General features: G+C 55.4%; 1 protein-coding gene across 2 annotated transcripts; it reads left to right on the top strand.

Moving 5' to 3' along the window:
- LOC125510625 (uncharacterized) lies at positions 1-1,405 on the top strand. 2 transcript variants are annotated; one of them, XM_048675857.2, is made up of 3 exons: positions 1-601; positions 713-938; positions 1,035-1,405. In XM_048675857.2, exons 1-3 carry the CDS (start codon positions 307-309, stop codon positions 1,126-1,128), a joined length of 615 nt encoding a protein of 204 aa, XP_048531814.2. In that variant the 5' UTR covers positions 1-306; the 3' UTR covers positions 1,129-1,405. The 2 variants fall into 2 exon arrangements, with proteins under 2 accessions (XP_048531814.2, XP_048531813.2); XM_048675856.2 differs by having other exon boundaries at positions 23-601; positions 710-938.
- The last annotated feature ends 15,254 nt before the right edge of the window (positions 1,406-16,659 follow it).

Raw genomic sequence — 16,659 nt, 5'->3', positions numbered from 1 at the left:
AGGCCTCTTGATCGGGCTTCAGGCAGAAAAGCTGAGCCTGAGCCCAGCCCGGATGTCGGGCTTCTGGGCCGGGCTGTCCATGCGTAGGTCTGTTGGCATGGCACGCGCAACGGCCGAAAGAAGCCAAGATACACCGCCCGGCCGCCGGACGCAAGCAGGAGCTGACGAACGCACGGCGGGAGCTACGGACCAAAAGCCACCGCGTCCCCCTCGTCTCGATCTATCTATCTCGGGCCGTCCACATCCAAAAGCTAGCGGCGCCGACCGTGCGCGCGCACGCATATATACACACGTGCACGGTAGGTGATGTGGTCGATCGAGGCAGTGATCGCCAGGCACGAGGCCAGTCTCACCGGGAGCGAGCGCGTCGTCATGGAGGAGAGCACCGAGGCCGCGGCGACGACAAGCGGCGTGGCGCCTGGAGCAGGAGGCGCGGAGGCCGCCGGGGCGCCGGGCTTGATGAAGGTGGTGGTGGCCGTGGACGCGAGCGAGGAGAGCCTGCACGCGCTGTCGTGGGCGCTCGACCACGTCGTCCGGCACCACCCCGGCGCGTCCGTCGTCGTCCTCCACGCCCAGCACCGCGTCGACCGCTCCGCCTATGGTACCACGCAATCCCACGCGCACCCACTCTATGAACTCGGCCCGCGCGCGGCCGCGCTCGCTGACGCTGAAGGCTGACACGTTTGGTGCGTGCGGCGTCGTATCGCAGCAGGCCTGGCCTACGTCCCGCCCACGGCGATGGACGCCATGAGGAGGACGCAGGCGGAGAACACCAGGAAGGCGGTGTCCCGCGCGCTGGACGCCTGCAAGCAGAAGCAGGCGAGCGCCACGGCGGCGGTGGTGGTGGGCGACGCCAAGGAGGCCATCTGCCAGGCCGTGGAGGACATGCGCGCCGACCTCCTCGTCCTCGGCAGCCGTGGCCTGGGCATGGTCAAGAGGTAAGAGGATTTCGAGTCTGCCACACGAGTGAGCATCTTTTCGATAGAGTAGTAGATTGTGTTTGTGACCCTGTGCGCGTGGTATTGTATTGGCAGGGCGTTTTTGGGCAGCGTGAGCGACTACCTCGCCCATCACGCGCGCTGTCCCGTTCTCATCGTCAAGCCGCCCAACGAAGCGCGTCACAAGTGAAGCTCCATCTCTACTTCTGTGAACTACTAGTACGGAGTAGTTCTGAACTTCTGTTTTTGTAATGTCTCGAGTGTCTCGTGTTTACAGTGAAGGATGTGATCCTGTGTAGTGGGCTAGTGGCATGTATGAAGAAACCAGGGAGTGAAACTGTCGTATGTCTGCAAGCGCTTGTTGAAAAGTTTAATCTTGATTAGTGCAGTTGTCCCAGTGCAAACGTTGTCATGAGGAAACTAGTGTTGAAAAGAGATGCCATGATATAACTTCCTTCATGTCCGTACTTCAAAGAGTCAGGGATTTTTAGTTATCTTTTTTCTGTTTTCGAAAAGATGCATAGGGTCATTTTGTTAAAGTTGATGTAAAGCAACCATCAACAAATCGAGTACAAGACTTGAATAACTATGAGAGACACATGATATGAAATCAACACCTACTACTAAGTCGACTTCTTTCGCAACAACGCATTTTAAAGGGATGTCCCCTCCTCACGCCATTATGACGACAAGGATAATGATTTTCATCCTGATTACCGAGACCAACTAATGAAGGATACAACAAGAAGTTGGCAACGCCTTCAACAAGGTAACACACAAGTTTGTCGTTGCTGAACCTGAACAATGAAGGCCAAAACAAGAGTTTTCATTCTGGACAAGAAGTTGTACTCTTCCCACCTTAAGCTACGACCGTCAAGCGGCCGCCCATGATGGGAGCGCGGAATTGACCACTGCCACTCCACACCGTCGTGAATTGACCAACATTGGATGTTGCAGCTGACATCCATAAAGCTCAACTTGTTGTAAATGTTTTCGACAAGTTCAAGGAGTTGACTGCGATGAAATAATCAAATTGTAACGATGTTTAAGTCAATTCGGGTTATTCTACCAATTGTTCGATATTTCAACGTTGAGATATGACGGATGGACATCAAAACAAACTTTTCTTAACATAATAATATTAGTCACATACGTGTATATGATACGTCATGAGGGTTTTATCGATCCAAAAGATGCTGGAATAATGTGCAAAACTTCATAGATCCATTTTGTGGACTGAAGCAACCACAAAGGAATTGGAATCTTGGTCTCGATGAGAAGGTTAGAGAGTTTGATTTCATCAAGAATGGTGAAGATGCTTGTGTTTACAAGAAAATGAGTGGGACTCCACAACATTTCTAATAGTTTACGGGGGAATCATATTTTTAATTGTAAATGATGTAAATTTCTTGACATGAATTAGGACTTCAATGAAAATAGTTTTTCAATAGAAGACCTGGGCTAGAAAACATATCTACTAGGCATAAATATCAATAGAAATAGATCGTAGCGTCTAATAGGGCTTAGCCAACATGCATATTGACAAAATACTAAAATGGTTTAGTATGAAAAACACAAAGAAGAGGTTCTCACTAAGGTCACACGAAAAATATTTCTGGAAAACTCAGCACCCTAAGACGGTTGATGAGTAAGAATACATGAGTGAGATTCCATACGCATCTGTGTTTGGATTTATCATGTACTCCATGGTATGTACCCAACCAGATATGCCATATTCTCCAAAGGATTGCGAACAACATACCAGAGTGATTAAGGTGTTGATCATGGGACCATTGAAATATCCTTAAATATCTAAATAGTACTAAGGAGATGTTTCTCGTATATGGAGGTGATGAAAAGTTAGTTACAAAGGGTTACAACAATGCAAACTCTTTGTAAGTGGTCACATCGATGCAATCTTTATCATTAATCCAGTCAATTTCCAATTTCAGTCAGGATTTCGTGAATACAATGAATGTGGCACAGTAAGCTGGAATTGCTCCAAGCAGAACACTGTGGCGGATTCTATAACAAAGGCAAAGTATTGTAGGGTATTTGGATCAAAGAGTTCTGTTTGAACTTGGTATGGTTCCAAGTACGTTGGAGCCAATGAAACACTATTGAGGATAGTGCCGCCATAACCCATGCTAAGGAACCAAGGTCCTACCAGCTATTCAAACATATACGAAGCGAATTCCACACAATTTATGATTTTTGTGGAACATGGAGACATATAAAAATATGCAATATACACACGGACATGAATGTGTCAGATGTTGAGAAACGTAGCAGAAAACATTTTTTTGTCTACGGATCATACTCCCGTATCACTACGGCGGACCGAGTCCCTTTCGGTTCGGCGGGGGGGGGGGGGGGGGGGGGGAGGTCGTGCAAAGAGCGGATCGAGGCGAAGCACGCGAGCAGTTTACCCAGGTTCGGGCCGCACGGATGCGTAAAACCCTACTCCTGCTTTGTGGTTTGTATTGATTTCTTGCTCGGGAGCGCGAAGTGCTACAGTACACTTCAGCAGCTAACGAGACCGAGCGTGAGTGTTTTTAACCAGCTAACCCCCTCCTATGTTGCGCACGGGCCTCCTTTTATATGCTCAAGGGGTCACCGACAGGTGGCAACGTAGACAAGAGCAAAAAGGGAAAGGTGCTGCGGTTGGTACAGCTACCTGCTACAGTGTATCATACCTAACCCCGACGGCAGGGGACAAGGGCCTTAAATGCTCGTCTGCGTCGCCTAAACAGTGTAAAAGGGACCGTCAGGGACGCCACCGCTCGCCACGGCGGCAATCTTGTCAGCGCCGCTTGCCACCACTCCCCGCTGGCTGCACAGCCTCCCGCCACGTACGCTGGGAAGGGTCCCAGAGCGACACGTTGGTGGATGTGCTGGAGCGCGGACACGGAGTGGTGGCTTGCCGCGGCAAGACGCCTTGCCGATGTCGTTGTCTTGTCGCTTCCGGGAGCTTGTCGCTCACCGGGCCTTGCCGGGACGCGGGGCGCGTCGCGGCAAGTTCCTTGAGATGCCTTGGGTGGCCTTCCCGGCAAGCTCCTCTTGCCGGGGTCTTGGAGTGCCTTAGTTGGCCTTCCCGGCAAGCTCCTCTTGCCGGGGTCTTGTCTCCTTGAATGGTTCCAGGGGAACCACGGAGGACCTTGGCGGTCACCCAGCAAGCCTTGCCGCGGGATGCTGCGATTGCCCGTGCACAAGTTCGGGATATTAGGGTACCCCTACTCTAGTACACCGACAGGAGCCCCCGGGCCTGGGCCATACACGGTGCCGAGCGCTGTTGGGCCAGGCCCAAAACAGGGCACGGGCACGCGCGGCCTAGATTGCGCCGTATCTTTCTCCGTATCCACCGCGCCTTCCCCGAACGGCATGCGTTGAATGCGGCGTCGTGGGAGAGATCGTGGGTTGTTATTTTATTCGGAAATGCGGAACGTCCGCCCCCTCCCTCTTTATAAGCAGGAGAAACAGGGGCAGTTCGCACATTCGCCCGTTGCTGCTTCCAATCTCAGAAATCTCCGCCGCTCCCTTGTCTTCCTAAAGCCAAAAGAGAGCAGCGCTCCGCCCCCCATCGCCATCAGCGCCACCAACGCCATCAATCTCCTCCACCACTTCCGCCATGGCTCCAAAAGCCGACAAGGGGAAGGTCGTGAAGTCGACCGAGGCGCAGCGGCTCGCGGCGCTGCAGAAGGAGCGCGCAGTCCCCCCCCCCCCCAAGCTTGCCGCGAAGGAGCTGAGGGAGAACTACTACCTCTTCTGGTCGGCGGAGACGCGAGCGCATCCGCGCACGAAGGTACTCCCCGCCACTTCTTGGAAGAAGGCCCCAAATGGATACCCCTTCTTCGCTCTGTTCTTCTACTGCGGGCTCTGCCCGCCTTTCTCTGAATTCTTCTACGACATCATGAATACCTATGGATTCCACCTCCTTGACTTCACCCCCAATGCCGTTCTGACCATGGCAGTTTTCGCACATCTCTGCGAAAACTTTGTCGGAGTCCATCCCAACGTAGCCCTCTTTCGCCATTTCTTCATACCCCGAGTAGAGAGAGGGGAGCCATTATCTGGCGGAATCGCCTGGATCTCGAGGGCCGGCAAGAAAGAAACCTATCTGGAGGGAGAATTCCGCGGCAAGTGGGAGGAGTGGAGGGCAGATTGGTGCTGGATTGACGAGGAGAATCCGCAACCATTTACCACCCGGCGCCAAACCCCAGTAGCACGCGGCAGCGATTGGAGTGACGTGGCCCCGGAAGACGACAGGCTGAAGATTGCCGTCACCAGGATCCTGCGCCTCAGGCTTGCCGGACTCACCGTGGGCGCTGTTGGCGCGGACTTTCTTCGCCGCCGCATTGCCCTCCTGCAGGAACGGGGGATACCCACTTGGGAGTTCAAGAACGCGGCGGACATCATGAGGCTGCGGCCGGGCCTCAACTACAACTTCACAGTTCTGGAGTTCAACGCGATGCTGCAGGAGCTCTTCAAGTATGACCCCCAACATCCCGAGGTTTTCAGGTTGCCGGGGGGCGTCGTTCCATTGTGCAACAATTCCTCGCTCGACCGCATCCGTGCAATGATGCCGGAGTGTGACTCGCATGGAATTATGCCAACTTGGCAGGAGCCTGCAGACGACGTCGTGCAGCAATTCTTTGATGACTTGGTAGAAGTGGCGATCCGCGCCGACGAGAAGGACGGCCTCACCCGCGACACCACCGACGCGGAGATGGCACTGATCGCCACCAGGCTGGAAGAGGCGGCGGCAGCCGCGGCCGCGGGCGAGTTCGGATTCACCATGGAGGAGGCAGATGCAGCAGAGGCGGGAAGCCGTGCCGAGCGACAGGAGCCTGCCGGCGAGAAAGAGCTTGCCGGGCAGAACGTTGAGTCGAGCGAGCCCGCCAAGGATACGAGCGGCTCGCTGGAGATCAACTCGTCTTCCACTTCGTCTTCGGGCAGCTCGCCGCAAGCAGAGCCTCCATCCCCACCAAGAAGGCGTCTCCGCAAGGCTGGTGACGTAGCGGAGCGGCAAGCGGGTCAACAGTCGCCGCGCCGCGTGACACGCTCCACCGCGGCAAACACCGTTGCCGCGGGAGCGCCTCATGCTGCGACGACAACTGGAGCGGGGCCCTCCCGGACCACCGCTTCTGCTCCTGCCGCTTCTCGTGCCGCGACGACAGCTGGAGCGGGGTCGTCTCAGACCGCCGCCACTGCTCCCGCCAAGCGGCCAAGGGAAGCTTCTCCTCCGCCTCCCCGCGCCGGGCGCGCGCCGGACTTTGACTTCTCCGCGTTCAGCTCCGACGAGGAAGAAGAAGAAGAGTAAGCTTCTCTTGCTGTTCTTCAATCCTTGCTGTTTGTCTCGTATCTCATTTGCTTTTCCCTGAACTTGTTCCTTTTCAGGACTCTGGCCCAGAGAGCAGCAAAGAGGGCCAAGGCTCCGGTGATTATCATCAAGGATGAACCCACGGCGACAGCGGGGGGTGCACCCGAGACAACCTTGCCGGACCCGGCAACTTTTCTCCAGAGCAGCCCCCAGCGTAAGTATATGGTTTGCTTTCCGCTTGTGAGGTGCGCATGGATACTCTGTTTTTGCTGATATTTGGTTGCTGACTTGTGTAGGAGCAGAGCAGCCTCACCAGGAGCCAAGGGAGAATTCCCCTACAAGGGAGAATTCTCCGGCAAGGGAGGGCTTCCCGGTAAGGGAGAAGTCTCCGGCAAGGGAGAGCGCCAGCGGCCCCCCAACGGTGGAGACCACGACTGCAGACCCCGGCACAGGTACTCCTCTTGCTTCAAAACTTCCCTTGGGTTTTTCTTCTTTTGATCTTCTTTTTGTTGGATTTTTGCTTGACTTTTCCCCCCTTCCCGGCTGTCAGACCCATCAGCTACAGAGCCGATGGAGACCGAGGTTGCCGCCGAAGAAGCGGCCGGTGCTGGTGATCCCGCCGACGCAGAGGCCGCCAAGGCTGCCGCCGCAGCATCTGGCGAGGGGTCCGGCGATCGTACTGACGGCCCTGAGGCCGCAGGAGCGCCAGGCGCTACACCGACCGCCGACCCGTCCGCCGCTGCCGCATCGCCAGGCTCCGGAGAGCCCCAGCCAGGCGTCTACCTGAAGGCCGGCGATGGCATCTTCATCAACCTCCCCTAGGCGTCGAGCTCCAGGGCGCCGGTCGAGGGAGAGATCTTCGACGGGGAAGTGCTCACCTCCGCGAGGCTGACGCTGGTTGACGCGCCAAGCAGCAGCAGCAACGAGCCCGAAGAGGAGCGGCTGCTGCGGAAGTTGATGTCGCTCTACCGCGCGCGGCAAGCCAAGCTGGAATCCCGCGAGGCGCTCGTCGCGAAGGCGGGAGCAGACATCGAGAAGCGCGCGGAAGAGCTCGGGGGTTTCCACCGGGAAGCCCTCCGATCCTTGGCGGAGGAGCGGGAGCAACTTGCCGAAGCGCAGAAGGCTTTCCTCCTCGAGAAGGCTGAAGTCGAAGAGCGGCAGCGACTTGCCGCTGTGAAGCTAGCCGCGAAGGAGGGCGAGCTGGCGCAGCGAAAGGTCAATCTTGACGCCCACGAGGAGGAGCTTGCCGCGCGTGAGGAAAGACTTGGCGGAGCCCTTAAGCAAGCAGAGGACGCTGCCGCCGCCGCCGAGGCCGCCAAGAAGGAGTTGGAGACGAAGGTGGCGCAGCTAGAAGCTGATCTTGCCGAGAAGGGCAAAGAGCTCAGCGCCGCCAAGGACTCCAACGCGAATCTTGAGTCGAAGCTGACCACTTTGACCAGGACGCTGGATGGCGCCAAGAAGCAGGAGGCGGCCTTGAAGGAGGAGATCAAGGCCGACAAGGCGCTGCTAGAGAGTGTTGCCGCCACCCAAAACGCCTTCAGGGAGACTGTGGAGCATTGGACGGAGAGTCTTGTGGTTGCCGCCACAGATATTGACAAGGAGTTGGCGCAGCTGGGGATGGAGGATCTCGGGTATCCCTCCGACGAGAACCTCCAACCCAGCGCCAAGCTCGTCTTGTTCTTCAAGGGCGTGGCGACGGCCCTCCAGCGACTCCGGGAGAGGATCCCGAAGCAGCTGGCCGACGAGTCGCGCAAGATCTGCGCGGGAGCTCTTCAGAAAGTGTTGGTGAAGGTGGCCTTCCGCAATCCGGGCCTCAACTTCACCAACGTCCTCAATACCCTGCCGCCGGATGCCGATCTGGAGGCGCTCAAGGCCCTTGTCGCACCCATTGTGGACAAGGTGAGCGGGATCAAGAGGATCGAGGGCGATCGCGTAGATTAGGCCGCCCATTTCTTCTTTCCTTGTCGCTGTTCGTCATGTTATGAAAACAATCTATTAGAGCTGCGACAAGCTATTTTTGTAATATAACTTTATTCTGGATAGTGATTGCAATGTTATTCCCTTTACTTGATTCCTCCCTTTGTATGTGTTTTTACCCTACGCTTTTAGGGAACTTGCCGGTGTAGGCACCTGAGCCGCGAGCGCTGAGTGCGGGACGTCAGCAGCCTGCTGGCGGTGCCGCTACCGACAAGAAACCTTGTCGCAACTAGTTGCAGCTCACTTAAGTTGTTGAGCGGACTCGAAACAAAGTAAGGGCGCAACCAGCTACGAGTTGGTTCCTCCGCGCACAGGTTTTCCATACAAAGTGCGGTCATTCAAGGGAGATAACTTAAAAATTTAAAAAATCAGATTGCTCAAACTTTGGTAACTTAGCTTTTCTGTTGTTTGCTTCCCGGCAAGGCGAAACTTTCTTGAACGACGCCTGGTCCATACCATTATCTTCTCCTTTCCCCCCGGCAAACTTGTGGGCGAGGGAACCTTCCTTTTCTTGGAAAAAAGAAAGAAGAAAAAATAAAGATATGGAGCCTTGCGGCTCGTTACTGCTTATCGGGGAGTAGGTGCTGCACAAAATGTCAGATAACACATGCAAAAAATAGAAAGCATGAAATTGACAAGATGTGCGAAGCACATGAGCTTTACTTATGCACGGGGTCTGCGCCCGGCTTTGTACAAAGGATTACATGCAACAGCGGCAAGACTTGTACAAAAGGTGGTTGCCGGAACAGGTTCCGGCAACCGCGCCTTACGGGTAAAACTTACTAAGATGCTCAATATTTCAGGAGTTGCTCACCGGAAAGCCATCTTCGGTCTCAAGGCGGACATCGCCATGCCTAGTGACTCGTTTCACCCGGTAAGGGCCTTCCCACTTCGGCGTCAACTTGTTGGAATTCTTGGCGGACTGAACACGCCGAAGAACAAGGTCGCCTTCCTCGAAACTTCTGGCATTAACTTTGCGGCTATGGTAGCGGCGCAAAGCTTGCAGGTAGCGAGCAGCTCGCACAGCAGCCTGAAGACGGTCTTCCTCAAGGAGCAGCGTGTCATCTTGTCGCAGCTGCTCTTGCTCAAGCTCATCATAAGCGAGCACTCGAGGTGACCCGTATACGAGTTCCGTGGGGAGAACTGCCTCTGCTCCATAGACTAGAGCGAAAGGTGTCTGGCCAGTGGCTCGATTTGGCGTCGTTCTGATCGACCAAAGAACCACCGGCAGCTCCTCGATCCAGTTTTTCCCGCACTTGTGCAGCCTGTCGAAAGTCCTGGTCTTGAGCCCGCGCAGCACTTCAACATTTGCCCTCTCCGCTTGACCGTTGCTTCTCGGGTGAGCAACAGAAGCGAAGCAGACCTTGGCGCCAAGATCTTGGACATATTGCATGAAGGTGCGGCTCGTGAATTGCGTACCGTTGTCGGTGATTATCCTGTTAGGGATCCCGAAGCGACAAACAATCGACCTGAAGAACTTGACTGCTGACTGTGCTGTCACCTTCCTCACTGGCTCCACTTCCGGCCACTTTGTGAACTTGTCGATTGCAACGTACAAGTACTCAAAGCCCCCGATTGCTTGGGGAAAGGGGCCGAGGATGTCGAGCCCCCAGACCGAAAATGGCCAGGATAAAGGGATTGTCTGGAGAGCTTGAGCTGGTTGGTGTATCTGCTTGAAATGGAACTGGCACGCTTCACACTTGGTTACTTGTGCAGTTGCATCCTGGAGGGCTGTCGGCCAAAAGAAACCTTGCCGGAACGCTTTGCCGACAAGTGCTTTTGCGCCAATGTGGTGACCACATATGCCTCCATGTATCTCTGCCAACAGCTCTTGTCCGTCTTCCCGGTGAATACACTTCAATTTCACACCGTTGAGTCTTCTTCTGTACAGTGTTTTGTCGACAAACTGGTACATACTTGACTGCCGGGCTACTCTTTCCGCTTCTTCTTGCTCTTCGGGAAGTTCTCCTGTCTGAAGGAAACGGACAATCTGCTGCGCCCATGCTGGAGCCTGTGGCTCGACAACAAGGACAAAAGGCAAATCTGCTGCTGCGGGAACATCCGCTTCTACGGTAAGAACCTGCGGCTCTGCCGGAGCTTGACGTTCCCCGACAAGCTTGCCGGAGCAAAACTTGTCGGGAGCTTCTGCTTCAACGAAACAAACCCTAGGGCTTGCCGGAGCATCTTGCTCCTCAGCGCTCTTGGTGTTGGTCTCAGCTGCTGCGGGAACATCCACTTCTACGGCGAGAAGCTGCGTCTCTGCCGGAGCTTGACGTTCCCCGACAAGTTTGCCGGAGCAAAACTTATCGGGAGTTTCTGCTTCAACGGAACAAACCCTAGGGCTTGCCGGAGCATATTGCTCCTCAGCGCTCTTGGCGTCGATCTTAGGGACCTTCTTGGCGGCGGCTTCAGGAAGCTCTGCCGGAAAATAGTCATCAGAAATCAACTTCCTCTTCTTGCTCTGTCCAGTTGATGGTGTTACGGACGGTTGAGTCAGCTTGAGCACAAAGATCCCTGGTTTCACAGGTAGCTTAAGTGCGGCGCACTTTGACAGGCCATCGGCAATGGCGTTCTGAGCTCTTGGAACATGCTCCATTTGTAGGCCGTCAAAGTGCTCTTCTAGCTTTCTCACTTCGTCGACGTAAGCTTCCATCAACGGACTCTGATAACTCTTGTTTACTTGGCGGACGACAAGCTGTGAGTCACCCCTGACAATGAGCTTCTTGATCCCAAGGTCTGCCGCGATCCTGAGACCGGCAAGCAATCCCTCATACTCTGCAGTATTGTTTGTTGCTTTCTCCTTGGGAAAGTGCATCTGGACTACGTACTTGAGGTGCTCTCCGGTGGGTGCGACAAGCAGCACTCCAGCGCCGGCGCCTTGTAGCGAAAAGGCACCATCAAAGTACATCAGCCATTCTTTGCTTACTTCCTTGACGGGGATGCTCGTTTCTGAAATTTCTTCATCTGGTGTTGGCGTCCATTCTGCTATGAATTCTGCCAATGGTCTGCTCTGGATAGTTGAAGTGCTCTCAAACTTGAGGCCAAAGCTTGACAGTTCTAGTGCCCACTCAACAATCCTGCCTGTCGCTTCTGGATTCTGTAGTATCCTCTTCAGCGAAAAGCGAGTGACAACTGTGATCTCATGTGCTTGGAAGTAATGGCGCAGCTTTCTCGAGGCCATGAGAAGGCCGAAAAGCAATTTCTGCACGCCAGAGTACCTTGACCTAGCCCCTGCAGAAGGGAACTGACAAAGTAAACTGGGCCCTGCACCATTTTCTTCTGTGTCTCGTCGTGCATCTGCGCAGATCCATCTTTGTCGGGACCAGAGCTTGCCGGGGAAGCCCCTTGCTTGTCGCTGGATGCGCTTGCCGTGGTTGCTGGCTCGTCATCTGCCTCCCTCTCTGCTACTAATGCAGCACTAACCACTTGATTGGTTGCCTCTATGTACAGCAGCAACTTCTCTTGTGGCTTAGGTGCGACAAGTATTGGAGGGGAGGACAGGTATCTCTTCAAGTCTTGCAGCGCAGCCTCCGCTTCCGAAGTCCATTTCATTGGGCCTGCCTTTTTCAATAATTTGAAAAACGGCAGGGCGCGCTCAGCAGACCTAGAGATAAACCTGCTGAGAGCAGCCATGCAACCGGCAAGTCTTTGTACATCCTTGACGCGCTTTGGTGCTTCAATCTGCTCAATGGCCTTGATCTTGTCGGGATTGGCTTCAATTCCCCGCTGAGACACGAAGAACCCGAGAAGCTTGCCGGAGGGAACTCCAAACACACACTTCTCGGGGTTGAGCTTGAGGCTGATCTTGCGCAGATTTGCAAAGGTCTCGTCTAAATCTTGAATCAGAGTCGCCTTGTCCTTGCTCTTGACCACTATGTCATCCATGTAGGCTTCCACATTTATGTGTATTTGTGGCTTCAGAGCGACATGGACTACTCTTGCAAATGTTGAACCAGCATTTTTTAAACCAAAAGGCATCCGTACGAAACAGTACGTGCCACATGGAGTAATAAATGCGGTCTTCTCCTCATCCTCTTCTGCCATGAAGATCTGATGGTATCCTGAGTATGCGTCAAGAAATGAAAGCAAATCACATCCGGCTGTGGAGTCAACAATCTGGTCAATGCGCGGCAAAGGAAATGAGTCTTTGGAACAAGCTTTGTTAACATCGGTAAAATCGATACAAAGTCTCCATTTCCCGTTTGCTTTGCGCACGACTACAGGATTGGCCAACCACGTAGGATGGAGCACTCCTCTGACAAGGCATGCTGCTTCCAACTTCTTGATCTCTTCTGCAATAAACTCTTGGCGCTCCACTGCTTGCTTCCTAACTTTCTGCTTGACGGGCCGCGCATGAGGACAAACGGCAAGGTGGTGCTCAATTACTTTCCTGGGAACACCGGGGATGTCAGACGGTTGCCACGCAAACACGTCGACATTCGCCCGCAGGAAAGCAACGAGCGCGCTTTCCTATTTAGGGTCGAGAGTGGCACTGATGGTGAAAGTACCACCAGTGCCGTCCTCCTTGGCGGACACCTTCTTCGTTTCTGGTGGAGCTGCCATTGTCTTCTTACACTTGCCGGTGAAGCTCGATGGTGCGTCCTCGACGGCAGCGCAACACTCCGAGGAGGTGCGCTTGCCGGAGTGGGCATCAGAACTCTTGCCGGACTTGGTCTTCTTCTTCCCCCCGGGAGCTTCAGCGGCAAGTGGCTTGCAGTCTATTGCAGCTGCTGCTTCCCGGTAGATCTTGTCAGCGCAGATAAGAGCATCTTTCTTGTCGCCAGGGACAGAGATGACGCTTATCGGGCCTGGCATCTTCAGCATGTTATATGCGTAGTGAGAGGCTGCCATGAACTTGGCGAGTGCTGGACGGCCAAGTATTCCATTGTAAGGCAATGGAATATCGGCAACGTCAAATGTGACCCTCTCAGTCCTGAAGTTGAGCTCGCTGCCAAATGTTACTGGCAACGTGACCTTCCCCTTCGGCTTGCTCCTTCCTGGGTTAATTCCTTTGGATGTGCCGGTCTCTTCAAGCTCGCTGTCAGGGATCTGGAGTTTCTGGAGTACAGCGGAGGAGATCAGGTTCAAGCCGGCCCCGCCGTCAACCAACATCTTAGTGACCTTGAGGTTGCGGATAGTTGGTGAAACCAACATCGGCAAGCACCCGACCGCAGTTGTGTGGTCAGGGTGATCCTCAATATCAAAGATGATAGGCGTACTGGACCATTTCAGAAGTTTGCGTGACTCGACAGGTGGTTCTGCTACATTGACTTCCCGCACCCACTGCTTGAGTTGGCGGTGCGAAGTATGCAGAGAAGCACCGCCGTCAACGCACAAGACCTCTGTGGCTTTCTGGAACTCCTGCTCACTGGTTTCAACATCATCCATGTCTTCGTCGTCGTCGTCATCCTTGTCGCGGCCGCGGGGAGGTCTGTCTCCTTGCCGCTGCTTGGCCTTGCCGCGGCGTCCTCCCCGGCCGGCGCGCTTCTTGCCAGATTCTCCAGCGCCTCCTTGAGCCCTCTCCTTGTCGCGTCGCTCGTACTCAGCCTTTTGTTGCTGGACAAGCTGCTCGACCTTCTTGCAGCTCTAGAGGTCATGGCCCTTGGTGCGGTGAATCTTGCAGTACTGTTTGTTGGTGCCGTCCTGCTTGTCGGCGGCCGCCACAGCCTGGCAGTTGGTGCATGCGGCAATCTCCTTGCCGGAGCTACCAACTTTAGCTTTCTGGGCGCCACCTTCTTTGCCGGACTGCTCAACGACTAGCACATCTTTGCCTTTCTTCTTCCTGTTCCGCCGCCGATTTTTCTTTGCCGGGGCAGCATCCTCACTGTCAGATCCTCCTGCTCCTATATTCTCTCTGGGGAGTTTCCTCCCTTCTTCAGCACGTGCACACTTGTCGGCCAGGGCATACAGCTCACTGACGTCTTTGATCTTGCACATCGCCATTTCCTCCCGCATCCTGCGGTTACGCACGTTCTGATGGAACGCGCTGATGACCGCGGCAGGGTGGACATCTGGGATGTTGTGTTGTACACGGCCGAATCTCTGAATATACTTGCGCAGGGGTTCTCCTTCCTTCTGGGCGAGCAGATGAAGGTCACTCTCTTGGCCATGAGGTTTGTGGCCGCCTGTAAAGGCACCGACAAACTGATGGCATAGGTCTGCCCAGGAGGATATGGAGTTGTCCGGCAAGTGCATGAGCCAGGACCTGACGTTGGGTTTGAGCACCAGCGGGAAGTAGTTGGCAAGGATCTTGTCGTCCCGTCCCCCGGCAGCCTGCACCGCGATGGTGTAGATGCTGAGGAACTCCGACGGATGCGACTTGCCGTCGTACTTCTCCGGTACGTCTGGTTTGAAATTCTTCATACTGGTCCACTGGACTTGTCGCAGCTCACGAGTTAACGCAGGGCAACCTACCGCGTACGGCAAGTCGCCTGGTTCCCCTGGTGCATGCATGTCAACAGAGGGCCCAGCGCGCTGGTCTGATTGACGTCGTGCTTCTCTTCGGCGCTCGATGCGAGTACGAGCGTCTTCTTGCTGTCGTTCGTGAAGAACTTGGCGCTGATCGCGGCGAGCTCGTGGATCTGATGACGCGGTGGAGTCGCTGTCGAGGTGGATCTGGTGAGTCGGCGATCTTGGCCTTCGGGGTGGAGAGTGCACAGTGGTTGCACCCCCACCGGTCTTGTCGCCACCGGCTTGTGCCTGGCTGACTTGCCGCGGCTGCGACGTGCTCGGCTGCCGCTGAGTGTCGCCGTTGGCGAAGCCGATGAGACTCTGGATGGTGGCCCTCTAGTCGTCGATCTTGTCTGCTGTTGGAGGGTAGTCTAGGAGCAGTTGAGCTCGCGCCAAAGCTTCGGCGGCAGTGGCGGGTGGTGGTGGCGAACGGTGCGAGGAGCGGGATATGCTCGGACTCCTAACTATGTTAGAAGGAGCAGTATCTCGTCCAGGCGACCGCGCCTCGCTCGTGCCAGCATGTTGGTGTGCATGCTGGTCTGGAGCACTCCGAGATCCACCAGTTCGATCTTGGTCCAGCAAACGCATGGTACCGTGAGTACCATGACGCTGCCGGTCCCGCGCCTCCTGAGATGGGCACGGTGCATGTACGGACGCCGAGGCCTTGGAGTGCGCCCGGTCGTTGTGGGAGCCGGTTACGCCGCCGATGGGCAGCGCAGCCTTGTCCTTGGACTTGGCAGCACCGTGAGCTCCCTCGTCGACGCCCGTTCTTCCGCCGACGTCCGCCCCATCAACCGTTTGCTCCGGTGGTAGCGGGGCGGACGGAGCAGCCGCCTCCGAAGCCTTCTTCTTCGGCGGCATGTCGATGAAGATGATGGAGATCTAGCTCGCGTGAACGCCGGATCTGGTTCACACAACTTCGACGCCCCCCTACCTGGCGCGCCAAGGATGTCGGGGGACTAATCCACGAACACCTATGGGACCGGCGGACCGAGTCCCTTTCGGTTCGGCGGGGGCGGAGGTCGTGCAAAGAGCGGATCGAGGCGAAGCACGCGAGCAGTTTACCCAGGTTCGGGCCGCACGGATGCGTAAAACCCTACTCCTGCTTTGTGGTTTGTATTGATTTCTTGCTCGGGAGCGCGAAGTGCTACAGTACACTTCAGCAGCTAACGAGACCGAGCGTGAGTGTTTTTAACCAGCTAACCCCCTCCTATGTCGCGCACGGGCCTCCTTTTATATGCTCAAGGGGTCACCGACAGGTGGCAACATAGACAAGGGCAAAAAGGGAAAGGTGCTGTGGTTGGTACAGCTACCTGTTACAGTGTATCATACCTAACCCTGATGGCAGGGGACAAGGGCCTTAAATGCCCGTCTGCGTCACCTAAACAGTGTAAAAGGGACCGTCAGGGACGCCACCGCTCGCCACGGCGGCAATCTTGTCAGCGCCGCTTGCCACCGCTCCCCGCTAGCTGCACAGTCTCCCGCCACGTACGCTAGGAAGGGTCCCAGAGCGACACGTTGGTGGATGTGCTGGAGCGCGGACACGGAGTGGTGGCTTGCCGCGGCAAGACGCCTTGCCGCGGTCGTTGTCTTGTCGCTTCCGGGAGCTTGTCGCTCACCGAGCCTTGCCGGGACGCGGGGCGCGTCGCTGCAAGTTCCTTGAGATGCCTTGGGTGGCCTTCCCGGCAAGCTCCTCTTGCCGGGGTCTTGGAGTGCCTTAGTTGGCCTTCCCGGCAAGCTCCTCTTGCCGGGGTCTTGTCTCCTTGAATGGTTTCAGGGGAACCACGGAGGACCTTGGCGGTCACCCGACAAGCCTTGTCGCGGGATGCTGCGACTGCCCGTGCACAAGTTCGGGATACTAGGGTACCCCTACTCTAGTACACCGACAACTATGAAGATACATGCAAGGTTAGATCGGATCATTACCAACTTCAAGCTGCAACGGAAGAAGAAGAAGAGTTGGCGTATATCATT

Source organism: Triticum urartu, chromosome 5A (genome assembly GCF_056163025.1).
Source record: "Triticum urartu cultivar PI428250 chromosome 5A, HENAU_Tu73, whole genome shotgun sequence".
NCBI classification, from domain to species: Eukaryota; Viridiplantae; Streptophyta; class Magnoliopsida; order Poales; family Poaceae; genus Triticum; species Triticum urartu.
The sequence above is the reverse complement of the archived record's forward strand: the minus strand, read 5'-3'. Positions and strand labels throughout refer to the sequence as shown.